Source organism: Hyaena hyaena, unplaced genomic scaffold, assembly GCF_003009895.1.
Source record: "Hyaena hyaena isolate Hyena2069 unplaced genomic scaffold, ASM300989v1 scaffold_511, whole genome shotgun sequence".
Lineage (NCBI taxonomy): Eukaryota > Metazoa > Chordata > Mammalia > Carnivora > Hyaenidae > Hyaena > Hyaena hyaena.
The window spans coordinates 1,246,534-1,274,129 of NW_024081144.1; the positions used below are offsets into that span (position 1 = coordinate 1,246,534).

At 64.4% G+C, this 27,596-nt stretch overlaps 2 protein-coding genes across 2 annotated transcripts in view; one reads left to right on the forward strand and one right to left on the reverse strand.

Moving 5' to 3' along the window:
• The window catches only part of ADAMTSL2 (ADAMTS like 2), a 34,573-nt gene extending 24,645 nt beyond the window's left edge, over positions 1-9,928 (reverse strand). The window contains exons 1-8 of the mRNA XM_039255189.1: positions 9,819-9,928; positions 8,062-8,152; positions 7,383-7,525; positions 6,558-6,633; positions 5,464-5,566; positions 4,919-5,064; positions 4,662-4,785; positions 2,125-2,205 (exon numbers count right to left, since the gene is read on the reverse strand). Coding sequence (XP_039111120.1) covers positions 2,125-2,205; positions 4,662-4,785; positions 4,919-5,064; positions 5,464-5,566; positions 6,558-6,633; positions 7,383-7,525; positions 8,062-8,151 — 763 coding nt within the window. The 5' untranslated portion in view covers position 8,152; positions 9,819-9,928. The remainder of the gene's footprint in view (positions 1-2,124; positions 2,206-4,661; positions 4,786-4,918; positions 5,065-5,463; positions 5,567-6,557; positions 6,634-7,382; positions 7,526-8,061; positions 8,153-9,818) is intronic.
• Positions 9,929-17,779: 7,851 nt separating this feature from the next.
• On the forward strand, positions 17,780-26,302 carry MYMK (myomaker, myoblast fusion factor). Its single transcript, XM_039255149.1, has 5 exons — positions 17,780-17,914; positions 21,955-22,069; positions 22,860-23,008; positions 25,594-25,710; positions 26,139-26,302. Exons 1-5 carry the CDS (start codon positions 17,780-17,782, stop codon positions 26,286-26,288), a joined length of 666 nt encoding a protein of 221 aa, XP_039111080.1. The 3' UTR covers positions 26,289-26,302.
• The last annotated feature ends 1,294 nt before the right edge of the window (positions 26,303-27,596 follow it).

The window sequence follows — 27,596 nt, forward strand, 5'->3', positions numbered from 1 at the left end:
GGCCCATTCGGTCCTGTCTGGTCCCCTCCAAAGAGGCCAGGGTCTGCGAGGTGATGAGCAGCCTAAGGGCGAGGAGGCCAAGCAGACTGGGTGGTCAGTGCCCGGGAAGGCGCGCTCCGGACAGCAGGTGTTGGCCAGCTCAGGGCAGGGCCATCGGCCCGGGCCCTGCCAAAAACTCACCGTGTGACCCTGAGTACCTCCCCCCAGCTTCCCACCTTGGGAAAGGGACCTCAGTGTGCTGTGTGCCCACACTGAGCCCACGGCAGCCCCGGCCTGCCTGGCCCAGGACGCTGTCCCAGCGGCACTGCAGGCCCTTCCGGGCCACCACCCCAAGCTGAGCAGCTCCACGCCGTCACCAGGAGCCATGACATTCTGTGGCCCGTGCTGCCGTGACCAGGCTGACCTTCACACTCAGCCCATTGTCCCAGGCGCGGCTGAGGGCAGCCGGGCACATTCGTAGTTGCCCTCTCATTGAGACAGGGTGTGGGTGGACACTTGGAACAAAGGACCTCAGAAGGACGGCCACTCCCAGGGCCTGACCCAAGCCTGATGACGCCCAGACAGCAGGAACGTGCGTGCAGCCCTCAGCAGCCGCTCTCCTGCCAGCCCCGGAGGGTGGGACAGCTCTCTGCAGGGCTGGGGTGATTGCTCGGGGCGGCTGGCCCTGCCCCGGGGCTACGGAGGGCTAGTGGGGTGCTCAGGGCCCGGGGACGGGAGTGAGGAGACGGGCCCCACACTGGGGGAGGGGAGGGGGGACAGCATGTCTTTCAGAGGGTGTCCTCAGAGCCAGTCCCGGAAGCTGCCCAGAAGGAGGGGAAGAGTTCAGTTCCCGGAGCTCCTGATGCAATCCGAGCAGAGGAGACGGGCCGTCCGTTTATTACCAGGCAGATGCAGCAAGCGAGACTCGTCTGCCGGAAAAATACCCTCAGCGTAGCGAGTAGCAACGTAGAATAACGTGAGTGAGGGTCTGAGCTGTGCCCACTGGGGTGTGCAGCGGGCCCCCCCGGGTATGCACATAGGGTTAAATCCCAGCGGCATCCACAGCCTGTTTCCTGACAGTAATGACCTTCCTTCCTGCGGCTCTGCCTCTGCTCCGAGGCTGCCCTCGCTGTTTCCACGCGGCTGTTTCAAGAGCCATTACTTTGCAGCCAGCTCTGAGAACACGGTGTTTCCTGGCCTCACCACCGCCCCGGCGGGGGACAGAGCCACCGGCCTGGCCGAGGCCTGGTTCCCGAGCTCGGCTGGCGGGGCCTGGGGCCTGGAGTGTACGGACCTGCCGGCATGGGGGCCAAGAGCCCAGGTTCCACCCTTCAGCAGAGTCCCCACCCCCGGCGCCCCCTGAGAAGGGCGGGTCCCACCCCACCCCACCCCCGCCAGCCCTGGCTGTCACGCACTGCCCTGGGACACGGGGCAGTGAGCCAGGCATCGGGACCGGCCTCTCCGCCGGGGTCCCCGCCTGCCCCCACCCAGGGCAAGGCCAGTGGTGCAGCACCCACCCACCTAAGCCAGAAGGGGCCCGGGCTGCCTCCCGGGGGGTACAGACAAGGCAGGTGGTCAGGACCACGCTCTAACTACAGAGGGGCCTTTCCAGAGACTGTCACCAGCTCGGGGCCTATGCCCTCCGCCACTTAGGCAACTCACTCCAGCACCCTCAAGTTGAGGGCCCCCACCTACCAGGTCCAGCTGCCCGTCCAGTGCCGGGAACCTCAGCTGGGAGCCGCCGGGCCTGGGGCTGAATCTTACTCCTGCTTCTCGTCGCTCATGGCCGCCAACTGGCCACCCACGTGCTCTCGATCTACCTCACCCTACTCACCTCCTGAGTCTCCTCCCTGTACCCTGGGGGAGGGGCAGCCAGAGATCCCACGGCTGGCACCTCCAGCTTTGGCCTGTGCCAGGCTCTCCAGGGACAGGGAACTCACTACCTGCTGTCACACGTGGGGGTGGGGTCAGCTCCCCTATGACCCCCTCCCCATACACACATATACACACACCCAGGTCAAGTTCTGGCTTCTGGGGCCTGACTCTCTCCTGCAGGATGGGCCTGGGGTCAAGTGCCCAGCCACTCATTTTGCCCCAGACACAACCGCAGGCGCACAGGGGCAGCACCAGGCCCCACACGCGTACCTAGGACGTCAGCAGATTTCTTCCGCTCCACGATCTGGATGTCTCGGGCACCGGCCGGGATGTGAGTCACCAGAGAGTAACCTGGGAGACACAGGATGACAGTGTGCTGCGGGCCGGCGTCGCCACCCCCTCTCCCTTGAAAGTCACCCCCTCCTGTGCTCCTGGTGGGCGAGGGGTGCTGTCTCGGGGAGCCCCACCCCACCCTCAGCGGCTGCACCCAGGCCCACGACGTGAGTCCAACGCCCTTCGGAAAAGCACCGTGCTGTCGGACAGGCCCAGGTTTGCCCAGGCCTCTCCTCCCAAGGCCAAGGGTGACACTCATCAGTACCTGTCCCGGCCCCTCTGGAGGACACCGTGGGCTACACGGACCTTAGATCTGCTAGAGTCCAACAGACTTGGGGCCTGCTCTGCCACAGGTCACCAAGAAGATCCTGAAAAAGTCACTGGAGCCCTTGAGCCTCGGTTTCCTCCTCTGCACAGCGGGATGGTGGCTCCCACTCTCCGTGATGTGGGGAGATTTCTGCACAGCACAGAGCCTGGCCCCGTGGGCATAGCCACTCATTATTTTAAAGGCCCATGTTGTGCCAGCACCATGTGGATTTTAAAGACTGGCTACACTCAAAGATGCGCAGGGGCGAATACAGCCGAGGGCCATGGAAGGTGGGGAGGCAGCCATGGGGACCCCCACGGAGATGCCCGACAGAGAGACTGAGGGTCTGGGGGGACGGGGTCTGCGGAAGAGACAAGTGCTGCCAGCGGGGTCTACAGGGCGGTCTGGAGGAGAGATTCTGAAAGCCCTGAGACAGAAGGTCTCCCAGGAGGGATCAGTGACCGCGAGGAGGCCCACCTGCAGAGCCCCTCCCCTTTGCAGGCGCCCAAAGGCCCTGAGCCAGAGTGCGCCAAGTGGCTCCTTAGTGGGCAGAGCAGGGAGTTCGTCACCCCCACCCACCGCAGCGCATCTCAGGCCCCCCGCGGGCTGGGCTGGGCACAGACAGCAGGGGAGAGGCGCGCGCTGGCCCGCCTCCCTCGACCGCATCTCTGCTGCACACACGTAACACATAACAGCAGTAAAATGAACAGGAAATGATGACTTGGCTTAATTGCCACAGATTCAAACGTGGGTTTAAATACGTTCATTTTTAAATTAGCAGCCGGCTCACAAGATTCCTGTGCCTTTAACAACGGCTCTCGCACAGCACAGGCACGCATTTCTCCGGGCAGACTGTGGGCCCGCGCTTAGGACCACAGACCCAGGGGCCAGGCTGTCTGGGTTCAGACCCCGCTCTGCCACTCTGGGCTGTGTGACCTCAGGTAGTGTCTTCACTGCTCTCTGCCTGTTCCACATCTGCAGCCACCCGTCTCGTAACGCTGAGAGGCGTGACCGCCTTGGCCCGGGCCCAGGAAGGACTTGGTAGAAGAGGCAGGATTGGAAGCCTCAGGCCCTGGCGCCCCAAGCCGGGAGTCCCACGCGACACAAGCCTCGTCCACTGGGCCTCGCTGGAGCCCACAAAACACGGCACATGGGTGCTCAGAGAAGGGCACGCTGCCACCTCCACACCCTGGGATCCCGCACAAGCAGCCTCCGCCTGCCACGCTGGCTGTGTGTCCTTCAGACACCTGTCCGGCGGCTCTGCCCTGGGCCCTCCATTTCAGACGCTTCCTGCTGTCTTCGTCCCATCTGAGCCCAGCATGTCCATCCCGGGCCCCACGTCTAAGCCCCGACATTCCCTCTGAAATTATCCCTGCCGTGGGGGGTGGACACCGTCAGGGTCCCGGCAGCCGGGTCCACGGCGGCTCCAACCAGTCCAGGCCTGCCCGGCCTCACTCGGGAACCTTGAGCAGCCAATGCCCATGTGGGCCTCAGTTTCCCCATCTGCTAAGTGGGTTTCAAGTGCCCTGCTTTCCCTGGTCTGGGGGCTGTGACAACCCAGGTTTATTCCACAACTGTTTGCTGAGACCCAGAAATACAGTCAGCGTAGCACGGAGTGCTAAAGTGACATCATTCCGAAATACAAAGTCCTGCCACAGGAAGAGACCCCTCCCCACCTGCCCACCACCCCCAGCGGCCCCTGCTGAGCCAGGCCTAAATGGGCACGCGGGCCGAGTGGACCCCACACTGCCCGGGGAAGGGGGCTGGCTCTGTGACTGGCCTCTGTGTGCCTTCCGCTGTCGAAACGGGTTCGAGGGCTTAGGCCCCAGAATCCCCATGCCCAGACTCCAATCTCATATCAGCCGCACGTGAGGATGGGACTTGAGCTCAGTTTCCCCGTTTTGGGTGCTGCCACAGAGGTCAGACATGATCCCCCGGCCAAGGGTGCTCTCAGGCACCCGGTATTCAGTAGGCACTCAACAAAGAGTGGCTCAGTACTCCTAGCCAGAGGGCGCCTTCCGGAGCACCTGACCAGCCCGCCTGGGCACAGCGGGGAGGCTCGGGTGGCCGAGGGCGGGGAGAGGGGCTTGTGCTCCACAGGCTGGAGACAGGCTGGCAGCCGGGGGGGGGGGGTGGTCAGGGCGGCGGGGGGGGTGCCGGCTCTTACCCAGGTGGGCGTTCCCTTTGCGGTAGTTGCCTGTCACGTGGGTGCAGCTGCTGCCGTCCCCCTGGCAGACGCCGCACTTGTCCAGCGTGTGGGTGGAGAAGAGCACGCCGTCACAGCCGATGGGCTGCAGGAAGGGAGGCGGAGAGGCCGCTGGGAGGGCGCTGAGCCCGGGCCCCCGGGGCCGCCACCGCCACAGGAGGACAGGCGGGCGGTCGTGCAAAGAGACCAGTGGTACTTGTGCTACAATGTTTAACAACCTCACATTTTCCAGACACGCAAACCCCTCGCAGGTCGGTGAGCTTGCAGGACGTGCCGTCGCGGGCGGGGACCATGAGCTGCCGCTGCCCGTCCACCGTGGTGCAATGCAGGTCGCACGGCTTGCTGGAGATGTGGACGTAGTCATCTGAGGGGCAGACGGAGGGTCTCAGGGTGGGGTGGGGCGGGGCGGGGGTTCAGAAACTTCCCTGTCCCTCCCTGCAGAGACGGAGTCCCTCCCCCCCATTGTGCAGATGGAAGAACTGAGGCCCGGACACTGGAAGGCGCAGATGCCCTTGCTGCTGGTCCTGGGCGGCCCAGCACACGCTCCATGAGTGAGAGAGACCAACTCGTCTTCACCATCGCCTGTGACCTGCGTCCCCCCCCCCCCGCTGGGCCTCACCGTCCACCTGCCCACCCCGGACCAGGGTGTAGGGTGTTGCCTCCCCACCGTCCCCAGAAGGGAGCGGCCGGGTGTGGGTGGTTCTGGGACACCGAGGGGCCGCCCCCCACTCTGCTCCCCGCCGGGCGGCCCCGGGCCTGGTACCGGGGTACAGGGGCTTCCACTGGTGCGTCCGCCCGTCGTACACGCGGGAGTTGAAGGAGATGCATTGCTCCTCCCGGAAGCTCCTTCCGTCCGGCGGACACTCCTGTGGAGCGAGAGAGGGCAGGCTGCTGGGGGGGTTCGCCCGACAAAGGCATTTCTGTCCGGGCTGAGCAGGAAGTGGCTGCAGCCGGGACGGGTGGCCTCTCGTTCTCCCTCAGTCCCACTCGCTTTCTGGAAGGAGGGGGGGAGCGTAACCGAGAGGCAGCAGCGCCCTCAAACGCCTACGTGCGCCGGCCCTCCCCGTGCCCCGGGCAGGGTGCTTCCACGTCCCCACCGCCCCGGCCTCCTCCCCGGACGCACGGGGCGTGGAAGGGGCGCCTGGCCTGGGCTGTGCTGGTGCTGCCCCCGCCCGCCTGCGGCCTCGGCAGAGGCCCGCCTGTGCGTCGAGCTACGCGGTGCCTGGAACGTGGTACACGGAAGGTGGGCCGGGGTTCACAGCAGAGGAGCCCCCGGGGCAGAGCAGGGAGGCCTGGGGGTGGGGCGCAGCTGCTCACACTGGGGGAGGCGGGTCTCCCTCCGGAGGAGCTCACAAGCACCCAGAGGGAAACAGACCAGGGAGGCCAACACAGGCCCCGACCCCTGGGTGCATGTGCATATGCAGAGACACTCGCGGGGACACAGAGACCCCTGTGGCTGCGGTTTTCTGCCCCCCGTCCCCCGCCGCTCGGTGCGGAGCTCAGGTCCAGACTGGCTTCGGCCCCATCGCAGGCGCCCAGAGCTGGAGCTAGACCACTGGACCACCGGACCACCTCCGGTCCGGCCTGCGGGGCTGCAGTGGGACTTCTCCCGGGTGGGGACAGGACACCTGCCAGTCCCCAGCAAGCAGCAGCCACAGGGCTTGGAGCAGCCTGAGATCAGCACGTCACAGGCTGCACGTGAAGTCCCACTGGCAGCAGCAAGGCCCACCCCTGCGTGTGCGCAGCACAGACGTGATCCAAGGCGTGAAGGGGGCTCTGCGCCCAGGCCCCTCACCCTCCAGTGTCTGGAGGGCCTGGGGGCCCCCTGGGACTGGCCCGCAGCGGGTGGGGCCTCACCTGCACTCTGCACAGCTGGTACCGCCTGGACGTGCCCGCACAAGTCCTGTTCCCGGCGCCCGTGACCGACGCCCTCCTGGGGGGAAGAGCGGCTCTGAGCGGGGGCTGGGAGCCGCGAGCCACAGGCTCCGACTGCGCTCCTGCTCCCCACGGCCTCTGGGCCGGGCCCTGGAGCCCCCCAATTCCTCTGACCCCCCCGCCCCCACTGCACCGCAGCCCAGGCGAGGGGCAATGCCCAAATGCTGGGAACATTTACTCCGTACCCAGCCCCACACCGGTAGGTAGGTGGGCTCTGGCATGATGTCCACCCCACACATGAGAAGAACTGACGCAGATTCAGCAACTTGCCAAGGTCACACAGTGAGGATGTAGCAGAGGCAAGATTTGAACCCGGGTCCCTGGGATGGTAACCACTATATCATGTGTTTTTCCCTGTGCTAATTCCACTTGGGTCTTCAGATAAGAAGGCCAGGGAAGACCTGGCCCCTCACCGAAAAGTCCCAAGACGGGGTGACTGGCTCAGTCCACGGAGCATGCCACTCCCGATCTCAGGGTCATGAGTTCAAGCCCCACGTCGGGCTTAGAGCTTACTTCGGTAAAGAAAGGAGAAAAAGAAAATCCCAAGAAACGGGTCCTGCTTTCTCATGAAAGGGCTGTCCCAGAGCCCTGGGGCAGGGTGTGCCCCGGAGCCCTCAGGAGCCTCGGCCCTAAGAGGCCAGCAAAGAGACGGTCACTCGCCCAGCCTATGTCGCCTCGGCCTGAAGACCCCTCCCGGCCTGAGCCCCTACCTGTCACCCGCTGCCCAGCCCCCTGCCAGCCCCTCACCTCTGCTGCAGGCAGTGCCGTTCCTGGGACGTCACGCCGGCCCCGCAGCTGCGGGAGCACGCCGTCCACTTGGTCCACTCTCCCCACCAGTAGGCGGTGGCGTCCGCGCCCCCCTCCAGGCTGTTGGACGTCGGGCTGTTGTCCTGGGCGAGTCCCCGCCGCCGGTTAGAAGAGGCTGGAGCAGGACTGGCCAGCCACCCCCGTGCCCTGGTCAGGGGCACACAGCCCCGCTGGGTCACCAGCACCCCAGCCCAGGCGTCCAGGGTGGTCTTGGAGGGAACTCCCCAGAAGCCGCGGGCCTTAGGTCCTCCCAGTCTTGAGATCGGGAGCACCCTGGGGCCTGGGGGGGAGCCTGCTACCGCACGGTCCTTGCTTGCTTTGTCCCGAGCAGCCTGGGCTCTGCAGGAAACAAGCCTGCCCCGTCCACATGCCTCCTGCCAAGACTTTGCTCAGAAGGAAGCAATCAGCCCCCTCCAACCTCATCCTGCCCAAATCAGCAAGGGACCCAGAGTGGCCAGAGTCCCCGTAGGGGCTGTTCTGATGGCCTGTGAGACATATTCCCGGGGACTGTGTGGGGGCCTGGGGGTGCACGCAGGACTCCCTGGACACGTGCCGACTCCTGCCACACAGCCCCTCCAACCCCAGCCCATCCGGGCGAGGGACCCCGCTCCCCACTCACCGTGGCCCCCGTAGATGCCACACCCCCAGCCAGAAGTGCCACGGCCAGCAGGGCCCAGACCCAGTGTGAAGGCCGCCGTCTGCCATCCATCCTAGGAAGCAAGGCCACGGTCACTGCCTGGCCCAGCCCAGCCCCTCTGACAGCTGAAGAGGGACCACTTAAGGGAAGAGCCCTTGGGGCCCCCCCAGCAGCGAGGCCCAGAGGCTATCTGGGATTGATTGGTAGTGGCTGCCTGTTGGCCCCGTTGGGAGAAGTCAGTGAGTGATTAACAATGTCTGCCACAGGCATGCGATCCGCAGGTAGCGGTGTGCGCAAGAAGCCTGCCCCACCTCCCATCTAAGGGTGTGCAGGGATGTGTGCCACGCTTTGCCCTTGACTACCTGAGCTCCCGAGAGAGCGCCTGTGGAGAAAAGCAGCTCAGGAGGCTTCGGCCCAGGCTGCACCCACCGGATGCAGTAGCCAAACCACCGTCTGGACTGGTGGAACTGGCCTGAGCAAGAGGCCCTGGGGGTTTTCACTGGGGGGTGATCTCCCCGCCAGCCACGCGGGGCTGCTGGAGGGTTCCATGGATGCCACCCCCTCTGCCAGGCCCTTCCCCTCCCTGGCCACCGCTACCCCTGCCCCTGAGGGGCCTGGGCCCGGGACCCTCAGGGACCTCAGGCCGGGCAGAGTCCCGGTGCCTATGCCCCTCTGTCCCCCCGGGGTGTGGAGCGAGGATGGCTCAGGGCTACAGGGCTGTCTCTTCCCGGACAAGTCAGCACTGTCAGCCCAAAGCAGCACTCAACCTCCCTGCCAGGGGTCACATCAAGGGGAGCCCTTAGCCTCCCCTATCTGCTTTCTCTGTGTGGACGCCTGCCTCTTCGGAGGGAGGCACGGGGGCCTTCAGCAACTTCTGTCCAGGGTTTCTCTCCAGTCCTGAGCGTCACTCGCCAGCAAGTCAGGGAAAGGGGTTCTGACACTACCCAGCCTGTCCCCCTGCAGCCTGGAACTGAGAGAGGGGAGCCAACGTGCCCAAAGCCACACAGCAAGGTGGCCAGTCCCCAGACCAGAGGAGACTAAGGGACTCGGCCCCTGCCCCCCTCACCCCTGGCTAATTTCAAGGAAGAAGGCGTGAAAGTCGCCCCCACCCTTCCCAGCCCTGCACCCCTCCCCTTGCAGGGCAGGCACCTGCAGATCGACACCCCTGCGTCCTAAGAATGTCCCTGCTGGGCCCAGGCAGCGGCTCACCCCGGAGTCTGGAGCCAGAGTCCTGGAGACCCTCACCTCCCCGGCTGCCTGCCTGCCGCCTCCCCTCCCCCGCAGGCCTCCATCTGCAGCCCCCCCCCACCAGCCTCACACAAGCACAGAGCCCTCCCCCCCAAGCAGTCCCATTGGCTAATCGGTGCCCCGGCCCCTGCCTGCTGAGCTGAAGACAGGTGCTGAGCCGGCCCCACACTTGGTTTTCATTAAGGCTCCCAGACACCGCTGGCCACAGGCCAGTCCGGCTCACGCGGGATCCATCCCTCCCTGGGGTCCCAAAACAGCCACTGGCCGGCAGGAGAGGCTCGCCGTGCAAAGACCAGCTTCAGGCGCCCGAGGCTAGGAGCCGAGGGGCCACCCTCACCATGCCCTGAGGGTCCAGACCCCTCCCCGTGAGCCCTCCTCCTGTTATATAACGGCTCCCTGAGGGGAGCGGGTGGGGGGGGACGCTCTGCCCCCCCGGCCCCCGCGCCCCGAGAGGGTTGTGGGGGGGGAGCGGGTCGGCGGAGGTGGCCTACCTGGCCCCCGGGTCAGCAGGTGGTCCTCCTGGGGAAAGGGGCAGAGGTGCTGGCGAGGGCGGCGCCAGGTGCCGGGAGCCGGAGGCGGCTCAGAGTGCAGAGAGCCGGGCTCTGCCTCTCTCCCGCCCTCCTCCTCCTCCCCCTCGCCGCCTCCGTCCTCCACTTCAAAGAGCACCCACGAGAGGGGGTTCCCGGGGAGGCGCGCAGCCCAGTGGCGGCTCTGTGGCGCGGCCGCCTTTATAGCTGTCAGGCAGACAGGGAGGAACTCACACTTCCCACCAGGCTGCTCCCCCGCCCGCCGCCGGCTGGCCTGGCGCACACTTTAACCCGCTCCGCGCCTCTGGAGCCCGGCCAGGCCGGCCCAGCTGCCTGCTGACGGCTGCCTCGGCGGCGGCCCAGAGCAGCGAGCAGGGCGGCCGCCTTCCCGGGTCCGGAACTGGGAGCGTGCTGTTGGGGTGTCCGGGCGGAGCAGGCCGCGAGCCTCGGGTCACGGGAGAGATTGGCGGTGGCCGAGCCCAAGCCCGGGGCCCCCTGTCCGATTTCTGCCTAGGGAGGGGACCCAGTCTCCGGCGCTCCCCTGAGCGGGGTCCGGGATGTATCTGAGACATCCGGTCTGATAGCTCCATTCTACCGATGGGAAAGGTGAGGCCCAGGTCACCCAGCCAGCCTTGGAAGGTCCTCCTGCGAAGCGGATGCCGATGCAGGGGAAGGAGTGCGGGAGACCCAGTGAGGGCTCAGCCAAGGGTTCTAGGGAAGGGACAGCAGTGCCCAAGACCTGCTGACCAGACAGCCAAAGTGGCCAGGGCGGGGCGGGGGGTGGGGGAGCGCCTGGGGAACTCTGTGCAGATGTTCGGCACCAGCTTGGCTGGGCCCAGGCCAGTCGGGCAGCCCCGGGCAGGCCAGACGTGGTGCTCCAGGCCTGTGTTCCTGCTGAGTCAGAGCATGGAGCAGAGGGCAAGCGAGCCGCACGCGCCGCAGCCGCCGGGACCCCAGGAGGACCCCGGACTTTGCAAGCCGTCCCCATAGAAGGGCCCGGCACCCTCCGCCTAGGCACCAGGCTCCCCGAGCCCACCCCCCTGGAACACAAGGCGGGAGTGGGAGCCAGCACCACGTAAGCTCTGAGCCATGTCAGCCGCCCCCCTGCCTCTGCTGCGCAGGGGTCATAGCCCCACACAGGCGCCCGGGAACCCCCTCCTGCCCTCCAGCCTCCCTACCAGAGGGGCTGCGGGGGGCTCCTTCAGTGGCCACTTCGAGTGGCTGAGAGTTAGTCTTTCCCTGTGGCCTGTCTGGCCGCCGACAGGAACAGTGGAGAAGGAGTAGGAGCCGACAAACAGCACTGGCCACTCCCCTGCACGGAGCCCTTCTGGGGCACCAGGAGCTATGCGGCCAGCACCTTCGCTATGCCCATTTTGCAGATGGACAGACTGAGGCTTTAAGTCACACATCTGGTAAGTGGCACATCAGGGACCCCTACGCTCTTACTGATGGTGTCCTCCCCATCTGCATGGTTCTTCCGTGACATCTGTCCTCCCCAGACCGTCGGGGGGGTGGGGGGGGGACAGGCCTCGCTCATCTCATTTTCCCCTCGGGGCTGCTGGGATATTCAGCATGACCAAGACTTGAACCCAGGTTCACACTGCCCCCTGCGGTCGGCGTGCTGAAGTGCAGACAGGACGGAGCCCGTCCCGGGGACACTGTCTGGAGCGCACGCGCCCCCGCCCACACCCCGGCCCCTTACAGACACACGACAGACCGTGCCGGTGCCCGGTCACAGCCCCAGCCGCCATCCCCTCCCCTCCGGCCGAGCGCCAGGGCCCTGCACCCCCTGGCACGGTCCCGGGACTCGCAGCGTTTCTGGCTCCACACCCAGCCAGCGCCAGGGTGACTAATGGTTCCCCGTGGGAGGGACCCCACAGCCAACCGACACAAACACCCCAGCGCCTTCTCTGAGCCCGGCGGGACAGGGACAGGCCTGCCACCCCCGCTGTCTCCTGCAGGTGCGTGAGCCGCCAGGGGCCTGCCAGGCCCAGCCCCACCCCACCCTCCACCTCAGGGACCCGCCAAGCCTCTTGCCCGAGTGACACCAGGGAGCCCCCAAACTCCAGACCCACAGACAGCTGCACCTGCTGCTTGATCTGCTGGTGGCCTGGGAATGTCAGGGGAGACCTCAGGAGCCAGGGATGGCTTCTGGGGGCCCCCAAAGGCCCTAGGAATTGGGGGGGTGAAGAACAAAGCACCTCCAGGAAGGCCCCATTGTGCTCCGAGTGCAGAGAGCCGTCGGCCCCGTGGGGAGCTGGTGAGGGTGGGCCCCCTGGGCCAGCAGGCCATAGGTGCCCTGGGGACTCACCTCGCAGGGTCCCGGCCAGGCTCTTCGGGCAGGAACCCAGAGCGCCCACCTGAGGAGCCTGGCAGCCGCTGTGCTCAGAAGGGACCCACGCTTGGGGCCGTCACCGTGCTGAAGGTCTTAATAATGTCACATCCGAAGGGATACGGGAGCAGCACTGGGCTGGAGCCTGGCTCGTGCACGGGCCGCCTCCCTCCACCTCCCCGGCTCCTGGCCCCGGAAACCCTGCCAGCCCTGACCCGGCCACCGCAGCTGCCTCTGGCCCCCCTACAGTCCCCGCTCTGGGCGGGGGCGCGGGCACCCGTGAGGGTAAACACGCGTCCCGGGAGTAGCCTCGTCCCCAAAGGAAACCGGCGTTAAACCTTGAATAAAAAATAGCACAGTCAATCCGGAGGATCGGGGAGGAAAGAAGAAGCTTTGTCCTGCATTTTGAACAAAGCCCCCCCCCATTTTGCACTGAGCCCCACAAATTACCTAACAGAGTCTCTGCCTCCTGGCTCGGTCCCTCCGATGGTTCAAACTGCCTGGGCCCTCGCCTCACTGCCAGCCCCTGTCCCAGGCCCTGCTCCCCACTTCGTGGAGCCCTTCTCTTGCATCCATCTGTACATGCTCAGCACCCCCAGATGATTTTCTGGGGCCACCTCCTCCAGGAAGCCCCTAAGACTTCATTGAGGCTTCTCATGTTGGGCCAGAATGCTCTTTCCTGACCGGCAGCTGGGACCCTGCTGAATGGGGGCCGCTCCCAGTTCATATGGCATCTTTGTGGGACCAGCTTGTAGTAGGTGCTCAATAAACACAGGGGTGGATTTGTCTGGCAGCTCCCGACAGCAGGGCCTCCTGTCCTCCGAGGTTCTCCTCTCTCCTGAGGCAGAGCTCCCTGCCTGCCCGCTGACGCGCCCCAGGGCCCTTGCTGCATGGTGACCCCCCACACCCCCCACCGCCACCTGTGGGGCCCCAGCTGTGTTTTAGGAGAGTGCCTTCCACCGGAGCCTTCTGGATGTCTGAGGAGCTTGGAAACGGGAAAGCAGGCACATTTCTACCGATGATGAACAAGGGCGTGGAAAACAGGAAGACCAAGAAGCAGGCTCAGGGCACAGGAGGGGCACGGGTGGGCCCTGGGGTGACTGGCTGGGTGTGCTGCTGGCTGAGCAGTGACACGGGGAGCCAGGCCCCGTGCCTCACGGCAAAGTGTCCAGAGCAGAGCTCAGAAGCCTGGGGACCCCAGCCAGAGCGTGTGTGAGGCGGGTCCCCAGCCCTGCCCCGGAGGCCAGCCAGCTTCCTCTCCCCCAGCGTTCCGCCCGCCCTCCTCCTCTGTCTGTCCCCCCAGGGCCTGGGGCCTCCTGGGTGCCTTCTGACAGTAGAACTTTCGCACCCAACAGGCACTGGGCCATCGGGGGGCCAGCTTGGAGGTGTCCGGCCAGACACCAGAAGGGGACCGGGCCCCGGAGAACAGCCCCCACACAGTCTGTCCGGAGCTCCCTGAGTCCCCATGACTGCCCTGGGCCCAGGGGCTGGACATTCGGGAAGGACTTCCCCCTGCAGACCTTTGGGGGTCAGCAGGTGGGAAGCTGGACCACAAAATGGACTCCTTTGTTTTCTTGTCCTTCCCTCCCGGCCAGGGACACCGGCATTTAGGCCAAGGCTTGAAGGTCAAATGGAGGGGACCCAGGAAGAGGGTAGGCCTCTCTGGTTCTCAGATTCCACAAGAGACTCCCTTCCACCCAAATACGGAACAGGGCGGGCGTGTGAGAAGCCCCAGCAGCCTCCGCAGCCCCCGCGGAAACGAAGCCCCAGAGCCAGACCGATGGCCCGCCGCTGCTCAGAGCGCCGCACCGCGACCGTGTGAGGCAGGCGCAGTGCCGGCTCCATTTCGCAGATGAGGAGGCTGAGGCTCCCTGGGCGAGGGGCCCGCCAGAGCCCGAGAGCCAGGCAGCGGCGGAGTCCTCCGGTCAGAAGCTGGGGGTGGCTCGAGCTGCTGGTGCTCAGCCCGTGGCTGAAGACGGCACACGCTTGCTCTCACGAGCTCTGTTGCACACACACACACGGCAGACACACAGGACACGTGCACCGCGGTCCAGGCTGCGGACCCCAAGGGACGAGCTGGAAACCGTCAGAGCCCGCCTGCTCCGCCAGGTGCGGGGCGCCCCGGTGCACCCCTACGCAGAGAGCCAAGGCGCGGGCCGCCCCGGAGCTGCAGGCCGGGTGTTCAAAGCAGGGAGGACCAGGCCCACCGGCTCCCTCTCGGGCGAGGAGGGCAGACAGACAGCTGTGCGGGGGGCGGGAGCTCGGTGCCGCTCCAGGCATTTCGGCACCTCTATAAAACCCGCCAGCTCCGCGGTGAGGGGGCGAGGGATGGGGGCGCGTGGGCTGGGGGCTCCCTGGGGGCCTCCCCCACCCCTGGGCCGGCGCCACCTGCTGGGCGGAGTGAGGATGGCGCCTCGGGCCGCACAGGGAGGCCCAGTCTCTGCTCCTCTCCGGGCCTCAGTCTCCTCCCCTGTGAAACGGGCCCGGCAGAGACAGCTCTCCCTACCCTCCACCCCCCGCCCCTCCCACAGCTGCCAGGACGCGACAGGACAACGTAGGAAGGGTGCCTGGCACAGGGCCCTACACATGGCCAGCGCTGAGTAAACGTCGTGTTTGTGGTTTTCAACACACACACGGCGTGGTGGGGGCTGCGAGGGAGAGCCCACGGGCCGCCGGTCGGGAGGCTGAGGGCCACAGTGTGAATGGGGAAGGCAGGAGCGGTGAGGGTGTCCCGGCCGAAGGAGGGTGTGGACTGGGAGCAGGTCGGGGCCGCTGGGGGCCGGCGTCCGTGGCTTGCTGGCAGGCGGGGGCCACGGGATGCAGGGAAGGGTGGGGAGAGGCTGCACATCTGTTGCTCAGGCCCCCGGTGGAGTGGCCCCATCCCCGCGCCCCCCCACCCCTGCACCTCTGAGAGCAACAACTCCACTCTGCCTCCCCCTCCCCCAGCCCCCAGGCCCATCGCTTGGCCGGCTGCAGGGAGAGCCGAGGGTCATTTCAGTCCTGCTCAGGGCTGGACGCCTTCCCCCGAGCCAGCTGGTCCGTGTCCAGGCGGCCAGGTCCCAGAGGGGAGCCACACGAAGGCCGCCCCCACCTCCTCGCTGTCCCTGGGCTCCCAGCCTCGCTGCAGGGCTCCGCAGGCCGCCCCAGGCCTGGTCACCTGTCTCCCCACTCTGGGGGCAGCTCCCCCTTGGTCCCCTTCTGCCTTAATCACTGCAACACATGTACGAGCGGCCTCACCCTTGCCTCCGCACCTCCCCGTCTCTTTTTCCCTTCCCCAAGTTCACAGCGCTGGCCCTGGGGTTTACAGCTGCAAAGAAAACACACACACACTCCTGCACGAAACCAACTGTGGAATGTTTCCCTGCTTCTGAGCAGGGTTTACGGCTCCAGAGAGTTCTCTGACACCTGACATCTACTCGTATTTCCACCCCTCCTGGGGGCTGGGGGCTGGGGCTGGGTCCGAGCAGGACTGAGGGGCGGAGGGGTGGGCCCGCACAGGGTCGCCTCCCGCCCGCCCGGAGCGGCATTCAGCGGGATCTGGTTTTCCCATTTGGGGCAGGGAACTGGGCTGCTGAGTGCCAGACTGAAATGTGCAGCGGCCTGGCCTCCTTGGACTTTCATTCATTCTTTTAACAAAGTCATTCATTCAGCCAGTGTCTGTTGAAGTCGGGCCGTGCGCCAGGCCTCGGCTCAGCACAGCAGCGCCCTCAGCCCGCCTGGGGGCCAGCGCGGGGGGCCGCCCTCCCCACGGCCGGTGCTGCCCAGGCGGTAACCAGAGTGGCCAGAACAGAGGAGGGGATGTGTGTTCTCACGGGGTCTGAGAGCATGGTGGAGACCGGGGTGTGCGGCGGGGAGACAGAGCTGGGCCGGGGATGGCCCCGCGGTCTCCCTGACACTCGGACTTCACCCCAAGGGCGGTAGATGCCTTGGAAACTTGGAAGGCACTTAAGCAGAAAAACGACATGACCAAATGCATCACTGCAAACAGCAGAAGTGGGCACCGGGCAGCTCAGGGCAAAAATGAGATTTCTGGAAAGGGCTCTTTGGTTGTTCTTCTACGGAAGGAAAGGTGGCACAGCCAGGCCTCTCTCTGAGACGCTGAGATGCATCGGTACCCCCTCCCCGCCCCTCCGGGCCCCCGCTGTCCCTGGAATGGTCACACTCCACAGCCTGGCCCCCACGAGAACAAAAGTGTGGCGTATCCGGACAGTAGAATACTATGTGCCCAGCCACCAAAGGAACCACTTGCCACGGTGTGGGTGAACCTCAGGGACTTTCCATTGGTGGAGCGAATACGAGTCAGACCCGAGAGAGTGAGTGCTGCATGACTCCATGTGCGTGGAATTCCGGAACAAAGTCAGGCAGAAATCCGGCCAGCGCCTGCCTGTGCTGAAAGGACCCTCGGGCGCACGCTGTGGTGACGGGGACGCGGCGTGGGTCACAGAGGTGTGTGCACTCATCAAGACTCAGCAAACCTGTACTTAAAACCTGAACATTCTGGGGGCACCTGGGGGGCTCAGTGGGTTAAGTGTCTGGCTTCGGCACGGGTCATGATCTCACGGTTTGTGGGTTCGAGCCCCACGTCAGGCTCTGTGCTGACAGCTCGGAGCCTGGAGCTGCTTCAGATTCTGTGTCTCCCTCTCTCTCTCTGACCCTCCCCCGCTCATGTTCGCTCTCTCTCTCTCTCTCTCTCTCTGAAAAATGAATAAACATTAAAAAAAATTTTTTAATCTGTGCGTTTTGTCATATGTGAATTTTAACGGGATGAACAAATAGAGTGGAAGGAAAGAATGTTCTTCCGCTGACAAGAAATCAATCCATCAAGAAACAAGCAAGCAATCGGACCAGGGAGAAAGAGTCTGCCTGCGGAGCTCACCACTCCATCATTCTTGGGGCCAGAGGGTAAGGGGGCACCGACCCCGCGAGACAGGTCCCCTCAGACCTCTTACAACAGAAGGTAACTTCCCAAAGGCCAGCCAAGGGGTGCGGAGAAGGCGAGCGTCAGTCAGCCTTATCCTGGACTCGGGAGCCCGTCTCAGTGTTTGCTACACATGCGAGACAATGTAACCATGTAGAAAGAACTGTTTCCTTAGCTCAGTTGCCCAGGAACTTTGGCGGGGGGCGGGGGAGCAGGCGAGCCCGGGGGGGACCTGCCTGTGGGCTGGTAAAATGTGACGCTTATCTGCAAGGTCCTTCGGTGATTGGAATTGACTAAACCCTGGGTCCTCTCACCTCTAGCCACCGCCATCCTGGGCTCCCGAGCACCCTGGGGAGAGAGGGCCCCGGGCAGAAAGAGGCTGCACCCTGAGGATGGTACTCAAGGGGACTTCACTCCAAGGTTGTCTCAAAGAAAAGAAAGATGGTCTCCTTGAATCAACAACTCTGGTCTCTCCAATTAAAAAAAAAAAAAGAAAGTCAGAGACAAGTGTTGACCACGTGGCCTGTCAGCTGTCGGCCTCCGTCCTGTGCGCTCAACATGTGGCTCAAATCGCCTTCAGGGCGTTCAGACCACAGCTGCCCTCCGAGCCCCCGCTGCAGGGCCCAGGCCTTCTCCGGTCCGTGTTCTCTGCCCTGCCTCCCCTCCTCCCTGCCCATGGGGACGCTCGCGGCGAAGCTGCTCTTGCCCACCCTCAGCAGCCTGGCCTTCCTCCCCACCATCAGCATCGCTGCCAAGCGGCGCTTCCACATGGAGGCCATGGTCTACCTCTTTACCATGTTCTTCGTGGCGGTAAGTCTGGGAGCCGCGGTGGGGCGCACGCGGGGCCCTCTCCCAGAGGCGGAGGAGAGGGGCCATCTTTCCGCCACTTGCCTGTATCGGTGACAGAGAATAGTATTTGGAGGTGAAAGAAAGAGCTCGGGGACCAGGAGAGAGGGGCGGGGGCCCTCTCCTCCTCTCTGGACCTCAGGTCCCCCGTCTGGCCAGGAAGTCACTCTGGGATCGGTGTACACGCGACCAAGCCCGTAACGGGGCAGAGCCGGTGGGTCCTGGATGAGCCCCCTCCAGGGTGTCCCTGCTCAGGCCGCTGACAGGCCACCCCGGGCCCCCAGGCGGCTCCCCCCCACCCCCCGCCCTGTCATTCTCCCACCTACAAGCCCAGGCCAGCCGAGCAGGGACGAAGGGGCTGCGGCAGGCGCGGGAGGGGCGGCGGGGCTCAGGGAACGTGTAGGGCCTGTGTGAGTCTGATTCCAGGATTCTGGAATTCCGTAGCTGGCCCCTGTTCAGGAGGGCCTGCTCACGTCTGCTTGTCTCTCCTTCTTGGGGCCTGCGTCTGTCTCTCTCTGAGTCCTTCCTTCTCCATTTATAAGCCTGGACGACTGCCTCTTAGCACTGTCTCTACCCCCCGCCCCCCACCCCTCCCCATGGGTCTCTTTCCTTCTGTGTTTCTCCAGTTGGTTTTCTCCGCATCTGTCTTTTCTTCTTCCACTCTGTCTGCGTCTGGGTCCCCCTTGGTTTCTGGAGCTCTGTCTCCACAGACCTTGTTCTCTTCCCAGACCTCCCGGTCTGTGCCGTCTGGCTTTGCTCGCCTGCCCCTCTACGTATATCTTCGGCTCCATCTGAACCTCTCGTTTCCGTCTGTCCGTCTGCCTGTACTCCTACCCACGTACCTCTCTATCTAATCAACCATCGCCCCACCTACCCAATCCATGATCCGCCCCTCCACCCCTCGTCCTGTGTCTCGGTGCCATCCGGCCTCCCTCCCTCTGAGCCCCCCATCACGGCCGGCCCCTCCCTCCCTGGCTCTGACAGTCTTCCTCATCAGGGCCCCTCAGACTCACCCTTCACCGAAGCCCAGCTCCCCGGGAGAAGCACGCACTGCGGAGCCGAGCACCCCCCAGCCTGGCAGTGCCAGACGCGACAAATCGCGAGCCTCCTGCCGCAGGCCTGGCTCCCTGGCCGCGGGGCCTCGGTGGGCGAGCCTCGGGGTCCTGGGGGCAGCTGCGGGCGGTGAGGTCCGTGAGCACACGCATGTGTCTGCAGACGTGCGTGCCCCTGTCACGCTGGCTCACTAGCCGAACCCAGGCTCATCTGTAGCAAGAGCTGTGTGTCCCTTAGGCAGCAGGCACCTGGGGCAGGATTTGCCTGCGGCTTGTCTCCACCTCTGGGTGGGAGAGGCCTGAGCCCCAAGCCGGCATCTGGGCCAGGGATGGGCCATCTTCTGCAGTCTTCTCAGCTCCCCATGAGCCTGGGATTGGGACAGGCCCATTTGACAGATGAAGAAACCGAGTCCGACAGAGGCTGAGTGCCCTGTCACCGTGAGCACCAGACGCGCCCTGCAGCACTTGACTCATTCGAGGCATTTTGTCCGATGCTGTTTCATTTGCCCCACAAGGGGCCCCTGCTCCGGGGAGTTCCGGGAAGTCAGTTTAGCAGATGAGAAACCAGCACAGGGTGGACACAGGACTTCTCTGTGGGTACAGGGGGCATAGGGCCAGGGAGAGGAGCCCGATGTCTGGACCGGGGTCCGGTCAGGCCCAGCCCAGGGAACCCAGAGACACGGCGAGGCCACCCCTCCCTTCTGGGGCTGGGCTGGTCCCCAGCTGCCTCCGGGCTGACCTCAGAGGCCCACCCTGTCCCGCCAGAATGGCAGACACAGCTGCCTCCTGTGACAAATGTCCTCTGACCTCAAAGCCATGCTCGACGCCTTCCCCCAGAGCCCAAGCAACACCGCCACAGCCCCCACTCCCGGTGGCTTCTTCTGCGCTCCGACCAGGACCCTCCTGGGCCAGCTGCCGCAGGGAGTCGCCTGGCCCACCGGCGGACCAGGGCTTCTCACCCCGTTTGGCAGAGGGGGGCCCCAAGCAGCCAGCCTCCTGCCCGGGCTCACAAAGCAAGGGTCCGTTACGTCGGCCTCTGAAGGCTGTGCAGTCTCTCACCAGGCCCCCACCGCCCCCCACCGCCAGCACCCTCCGGGCCCCAAATCTGCCCCTGCCTGGGGAGACGGAGGCAGGCCTCGCAGGCACCGATCCCTGCTCTGTCCTGCCTCCTTGGCAAGTAGCACTGCTCTGAATCTCACCTTGCCCACCTGCCCAACAGAAATGATCCAGGGGCTGGTGGGAGAGGCCCCTCCTGGGTCAGCTCGCCTGCAAACCGCTCTAAACCCTGCCTCCCTGACCCTGCATTCACGCGGCCGGGATGAGACGGAGTACTCGTGCTCGTGACGGGGGCAGGGCACAGACACTCCAAGAATCTCTTAGTGATTAAGTCCGTAATTATACAAGGAGAGGTGTGGGTGCAGAGGCTGGGGCTGCGGGGAGGGAAGGAGTTCTAGAAGTAGCAAGAGAATATCCACGTCACTGGTAAGGCCTCGCTCTGCCTGCTAGAGCCATGTGGAGAGTGTCTTTATCTCTACCCCACAGAGCTCTGAGCACCTTGATCAGGCTCCACCTGAAGCTTCCCTTTCCCCAAATAGTCATGTCCACTCTCTAGCTGCTCTTCTCTAACCTCTTTGCCTGTGTGGCTTCAAAGGGTGCAGACTCCAAAGTTCAACATAGTCCTCTAGGTTGGTCTGACCCCAACAGAGAGAAGCAGGGGTCTGTCACCTCCCACGTCCTGGGCACTATATCTCTATTAACACCTCCTGGGTGCACTTTAGCTTTAAGTCTCCTATACTTGTAACCAATATGAGCTCTAAATCCACTCCAACTTGCTTGGCTCACCGGGTGACCCTGGGCTCCTGTTCCCCCGTCACACCCCTCGGGCCACCCGATGTGGGTGATGCTCCCTCACCCCTCCTCCCGCCGGCTGAGCTGGGCTCACTAAGAGTCGATTGTGCTGGTTTCCAAGCTTGTTCACACCCATGGAACTTGTCAAAATAATTACATCACATAATTTAATATTCCTTAAAATGATGAAATGCATATACGCAAAAGGAAAGAGTTGTTTATGGTAAGAAATCAGCTGACGGCTTTAAGAATACTCCATAGAGGTATTTTGCTTTAAAAATTGCTATCAGGGGCGCCTGGGGGGCTCAGTCAGTTGAGCGTCCGGCTTCGGCTCAGGTCATGATCTCACGGTTCGTGGGTTCAAGCCCCGCGTCGGGCTCTGTGCTGACAGCTCAGAGCCTGGAGCTGCTTCAGATTCTGTGTCTCCCTCTCTCTCTGCCCCTCCCCTGCTCACACTGTTTCTCTTTCTCTCTCTCTCTCTCAGAAATAAGTAAAACATTAAAAAAAATTTTTTTTTAAATGCACATCTCCAGCCTCCCCCCAGACCTGCTGACTTAGCCACTCGCAGTGGGCTCAGCGACCCGAGGCTTCACAGCCCCCCAGGGTCTGGGGCCCGTCAAGTCCGAGGACGTCCTCTGCGGCCCCATCTCAACAGGGCACAGCAGGAGGCATGCGGCCCCCCAGGAGCGTCCAGAGCGGGAGCCGCGGCCTCGCCTCCGCCGCCGCGGGGGAAGCCCACCCGCACCTGCTGGTGGTGGCCCCGGTGTCGGAGGAGAAGGCGCAGGGCGGGTCTTCGGGCTCTGTCTACTCATGGCAGAGAAAATAAGAGACGTGGCTGAGCCCTCAGCACATCCCAGGCTCAGGACCCCTGCCTGGGTTGTCTCATCCAATCCGCACGAGACCCCATGAGGGGAGCAGTCGGCAGCACCCCCATTTTTCATGTGGGGAAACTGAGGCATGGGGTCATGAAATGACTTGTCTGAGCCGGTGAGTGGCCTGGCTCACCAGGGGCGTGGCTGGGGCCCAGAACTGCCCCCCCGCCCCCCCGCCCCGTCCCCCCGCGCTGTCCCTCCCAGCCCCTGAGCGCCCTGCGTTTTCCGGCAGCTCAACCACGCGTGCAATGGCCCCGGCCTGTCGGTCCTGTGCTTCACGCGCCACGACGTCCTGGAGCACTTCAGCGTCTACGGGACAGCGCTGAGCATGTGGGTCTCGCTGATGGGTGAGTGGCCGCACCTCGTCGCCCAGCTTCCCGGCCGTCCTCGCGCCCACCCGCACCCCCCCCCGAAAAATCCAAGCCCGGTGACTGCTGCCCAGCCCTCATCTGGAGCCTCCTCCCCCTCCCGGGGTCCAAGCACGGTTTAGTCTACGAGCGCACAGTCCTTACAGGCCCCAATCCCCACTCTCGAAACTTCCCTAATTTGCACACTTAGTAGAGGCTTGTTCCGACAAACGTACGCTAGAGCCGTGGCCGGAGCCAGTGGAAGTGGGGAGACCGCTGCCCGCAGCCCGGGGTTTGCCCCCAAGACGCTCCTTGCGGACCCTGCAAGCACTGACGCGCGTCAGCTCGAGCGTTACCAGGATGGAAGCACTCGAGACGTGTTGCGCTGTGACTTTCTTCTCACTTTCCAACGCCTCCCGGCGATGTCCGTCCGGGCACGCGGACCCCTTGGCTCGGGGCCCCCTGCTGTGCGCCCAGGCCCCGTGAAGGACCAGATCTTCCTGGCCTCTCACCTGGGTGTCCTTGTCTTCGCCCTCGGGGTCCCCGGGGAGCGGGCGCGTGCTGACCTCCCTGTGAAGCCGCTTCCCACCGGCGCGGCCCAGGCTGCTCCGTCCACGCCTTTCCCTGAAGACCCACTAGAACTCAGACCTGGGGTGACCGGGCTGGGCCGCGGGCTCTCTCTGGCTGAGGGCACCCCGCACTGGGGCCCCACAGGGTTGCCTCTGGGGGAGCAAGCGGCCAGGAGGGGCAGGGCGGCTCACGTGGGCCGGTTCCTCTCCCCGCCCTCCAGCGCTGGCCGACTTCGACGAGCCCAAGAGGTCGACTTTTGTGATGTTTGGCGTCCTGACCATCGCGGTCCGCATCTACCACGACCGGGGGGGCTACGGGGTGTACTCGGGCCCCATCGGCGCAGCCGTCCTCATCATCGCCACGAAGTGGGTGCGTACTGCCTGGGCCTGTCCCCCCTCACCCCTCCGCCTCGGGCTCCCCGTTTACCTCCCCGTCTCGCTAAAACACGGAGACAATGAGCACTGGGCGCCCCCGCCCCACAGACACGCGCGAGCTCTGGACCTAAGCCAAGTGACTTCACTTCTCTGCCTCAGTTTCTATGTCTGTGAAGCGATTATCACCATAGTGGCCTAGTCCTTACTTCGTAGGGTTGGTTCCAAGATGAACTGAGATAATGTATTTAAAAGTACTGGCTTCTAAGGTGCTCAACAAACAGGAGCAATTAGGATTATTGTTATTAATATTATTGCAGAAAGTGACTGCTTTAAAGATGCAAAATCAATTGGAAATGGCCTGGGTTAATCTGGGAAGACTTCCTGGAGGGGTGAGCCTAGAGTTTGGTTCTAGGGAGGAAGGAAATTGTGGTAAGCGGTGGACAGGAAGATGAAAACTGCCCGTAAGTGTTGAGTAAACCCAAGCTGCAGTTTCTAACACTGACAACCCTTCACTGCGCACCCACCCCAGGGGGTAACGCACCAAGTAAGCCCTTACACACGGTTCCCAGGCCTCCCCGAATCCTCTGTTGTATCAAGGCCCCCCACCGCGGTGAGGCCTGAAACTCACTCACGCTCCCCAGGCTGATGAGGGACCCAGCGGCATTGCCTGGGACCCCAGAAGGGAAGGAGCTGCAGCTTGCAGGGCCAGAACATAGGCCTGGACTCCCCGCAGGCCTGAGGCTAGGCTCACTCTCCAGCCGGGTGGCAGCCCAGGCCCCAGGGAGACGTCCCTCTGCCACATTTTAGCCCCTTTGGATCTCCTCCTGGAATCTCGGGGTCCCAACTCCAAGTGCTGGCGGAAGGCCTGGTCTGACACACACCCACTCAAGGAGCAGAAATTAAGCACCGACCTCAGAGGCTGGGCCGCCAGGCCGCCTGGGAAGCAGGAGGGCAGTTCTCTGAGAAGAGGGGTCCAGCCGGGCAAGTGGCTGCAGGAAGTGCCCACCAACCCATTTTACTGCAGGAGGGAAAATAAAGTTCCGCCGCCATCCTTCCAAACACGCCCCGGCTCCTCCCACAGCCAGGGAGAGGGAATTTGTTTGGCAAGGCAGTTAATGCAGAAAGTAGGGCTCCGAGAGGTCAGCAACCAGCAAGAAGTCACAGCAGCACCGGGCACGGCCAGGCCTCGACTCTTCAAGCAAGGGAAGGGAAGGGAAGGAACCTCTTTCTCACTGGGGCTCGGAGAAGCACGGCTGGCCTGGGCCTGCCTCGGAGGAGGGGAAGCACGTTGGGTATGCCGCGTCTGGGCCCAGGGAAGGCCCACATTAATGAACATGCTGGAATGCATAAACACAGAGCCCTAGGCTTCGATAATGCGCTCACTCCTGGCAGGAAGTAGAATAGGCTCCTTGGCCTGCCCTGAAGGGATGTCTCCACCCCCCACCCCCGCAGATCCTGGCAGTTCTGAATCCAGGCTGCATTGTAATCCGCCAGAATAGAATTCACTCCTCATGTCCCCAAGAAGCGTCACGGGGACTTCCTCGGCCTTTGGGCTGTGGATCCGGCCACAGGAACCGAGCGGCTGCCTGGCTCCCTCCATCTGGGGCTCAAATTGTGTTTTTCAGACCATTTAGCGTGGAGTTTATTTTGGATTTTCAAGGGCAGTTGTTTCCTGGAACGAGGGTGGATTTTTCTCCAGGAGGCTCGTCCCTACTTGAGCCAGAGTTGGGAGCAGCAGCCCTCGGGGACAGGAAGCAGAGCTGGGTGCAGGGCTGAGGGGCTGGGCCAGGCCGGGCTCCCGCAGGCCCAAGGGCGCCCAAGGCCGCAGCTGCACCCAAGCGCTGTCTGTGCCGTGCAGGTCCTGATTCCTCATCGGCAACGGTAAGGTCGAGAAACCTGAAAAATGGGCTTCGGGGGCCAAAGCTGCCCTGACCCGGTGCAAGCCTACTCGGGGGCTCTGTGCGCTCCGCCTGGTGGGCTCGCGCAGTGGGGGGCGCGCCCCCAGCCCCCCGGGGCCTCCAGCATGCACAGCGTGCGTGTGTAGGTTTGCCGCAAACCTCTCCGCCCTGAACTCTGAAACGCTTTGGAACGGCCGAGGGTTCAAGATTTCAGGATGTGGACCCGCATTTACTGCATGATTTCAGTGTATGTGAAGCCGACTTCAAGTGCCCGCTTGAAACTTCCACTAACGCCCGGACCTGGGAAACCACACATTTAACATACAGGTCGGGCCGTCTCATAAACACCGCGAGGGGCATCCGTGGAAGCAACTAAGGGCTTCTGGGGGCATCCACTCAGGCGCCCCCGGCCTCACCGGCGGGAGGGCCAGCGCTCCCGCCCTCTGGCTGGCGGAGGTGCATGTGAAAGGGGGGCCTTGTTGCCTCCCAAAGAGTCAGGCAGGGGCGGGTCCTCATCAGGAGAACGGGCCCAGCGGTTCCCAGCTCGGTCACCCAGGCTGGGGGCTCCTCCGGGTCCTGCGGCCGCGGGGCTGGGCGTCTGGGCATCTCTGCCGCCCGAGCTCGGCCGCGGGGCGCATGCCCAGGGCGGCCTCGTCCACATCACCACCCCCTGTCCCCGCAGCTGCAGCGCATGAAGGAGCAGAAGGGTCTGTACCCCGACAGGAGCGTCTACACCCAGCAGATAGGCCCCGGCCTCTGCTTCGGGGCACTGGCCCTCATGCTGCGATTCTTCTTCGAGGTACGAGGCCTGGGCCCCCTCGGGGCGGCCTCACTTTCCTGCTTTTCTGTCCCTCCTGGAGGGTGTAGGGGAGCCTCCCTCCCACCGCAGCACAATCCGTCCCCAGCACCCGGGCGGGCGCGCCAACCTGAGATGAGGTGCGCGACCCAGAGGGGGCCTGGGGCACCTGCAGGAAGTGGGGGGAGGGGACGGGGGAGCCCCAGGCTCCTTGTCAGAGGCCCAGTGGGTGGGGTTTGCTATCAGGAAAGAAGGCCTGGGCTGGACGCTGAGGGGAGGCTCCTTGCAGGAGGCCACGTGGCCACTTTCCTGAGCTGGTTGGGGGGGAGGAGGACTGGCAGGTGCCCTGGCGAGCCGGGTGCGCAAGCAGGGGCCCAGGGCGTCGGGGAGGGGGGCCTGGGGCCACAGCCTGACCGCCCCCGCCCCCGCAGGAATGGGATTACACCTACGTCCACAGCTTCTACCACTGCGCGCTGGCCATGTCCTTCATCCTCCTGCTGCCCAAGGTCAACAAGAAGGCGGGAAGCGCCGGGGCCCCCGCCAAGCTGAGCTGCTCCACCCTCTGCTGTGCTTGTATCTGACTCCATGCCCCGCCCCCCGCAAGCCCCTGCCCTGCCCCGTCTCCCACCTGGAAAGAGCCCCCCCCCTCGCCCCCGTCATCCCCCAGCCCAGAGCATCCAGGACAAACTCCTCTCCTCAGAGCCCGAGAGGTCCCAGGGGTTTGGGGAGCACCTGCTGAGGGCTGCTGAAGACCCCAGTTATTAGGTTTCTATGGAGTACAAATCATAGTACTCGCACGCCCCACGCCCTTCCCTCCTCACCCAGCCGCAAACGGGTGGCCCTTGTCCCCCTCACCCCACCTGTCTTCTCCTGGACACTGGTGTCACCACTTCTGTCCTGTGCCCTCTGGCTCTGAGCAGACCCACTGAGGCAGCTGAAGCTGGGGGGTGGGGGGGGACACCTCCTGCTGGCTGTGCCTCCCGCTGGGTCCCTGAATCAAGCCATTTCAATAACGGCAGCGCACAGGAAGTTCCTCAACACCTTGACCTTCCTGTGTGCCAGAAGCTGCGTAATCATCGCTTCAGCCAATTCGTAGAACAAGTCTGCATTCAAGGATGACCCTTCCACCCCACAGACGGGAGCCTGAGGCGCAGGGGCCACGGCGTGGCCGGGGCCCCGAGCAGGGGGGTGCAGAGCTGGGCCCGGAGCCACGCCACCATTCACCCTGGAGCCGCCCCACGGGCCCGGCGTGAGCACCTGTGACGGCCCTTCGGGCGGCTCCCCCCTGGGCTAACGGCCAGCGTGGGAAGGGGGCCTGGGCGCGGGGACCCCCGAGCGGGGGCCGGGGGGCCCACAGCCGGGCACACGGGGCAGGCTCGCGGCAGTGCCGGGGAAGGCGGCCGGCTCCCGCCCACGGCCTGTGTGCGCTGGGCCCCGGGGGGGCGGGGGCGGGTCTCCCAGACATCACCTCACAAACCTGGGCCTCCCCAGCAGCCCAGCCCACCCCAGCTTCCCGGACGCTGTGAGCACATCTGTCAGGCAGGAAGTTACCTACACCTGTCTGGGGCCCGTTTCGCGTTTCCAGACGGTGCCCGCCCACCCCCACTGCACAGGCGGCCCATTGTACGTCCTCAAGTCACCTCTTGCTCACCTCAGGCGGCCGGGAGAGAGCTGGGGACGAGGCTGGACCCTCAGCCAGGCACCCCCGGCCCGTCGGCCTCTCTGACTGTGCAGAGGAGCCACGTGTGGGGCCTGGAGGCCCACAGCCTCGCTCTGGCTCAGCCCCTTCCTGGCCCTACGGACTGTGGACGACAGGACGGCCGTGGGGCTGTCTACACAGGCCCTCAGAGCCCCGGCCAGGTCCCGGGGAGCAGGCTGCAGTTGACGAA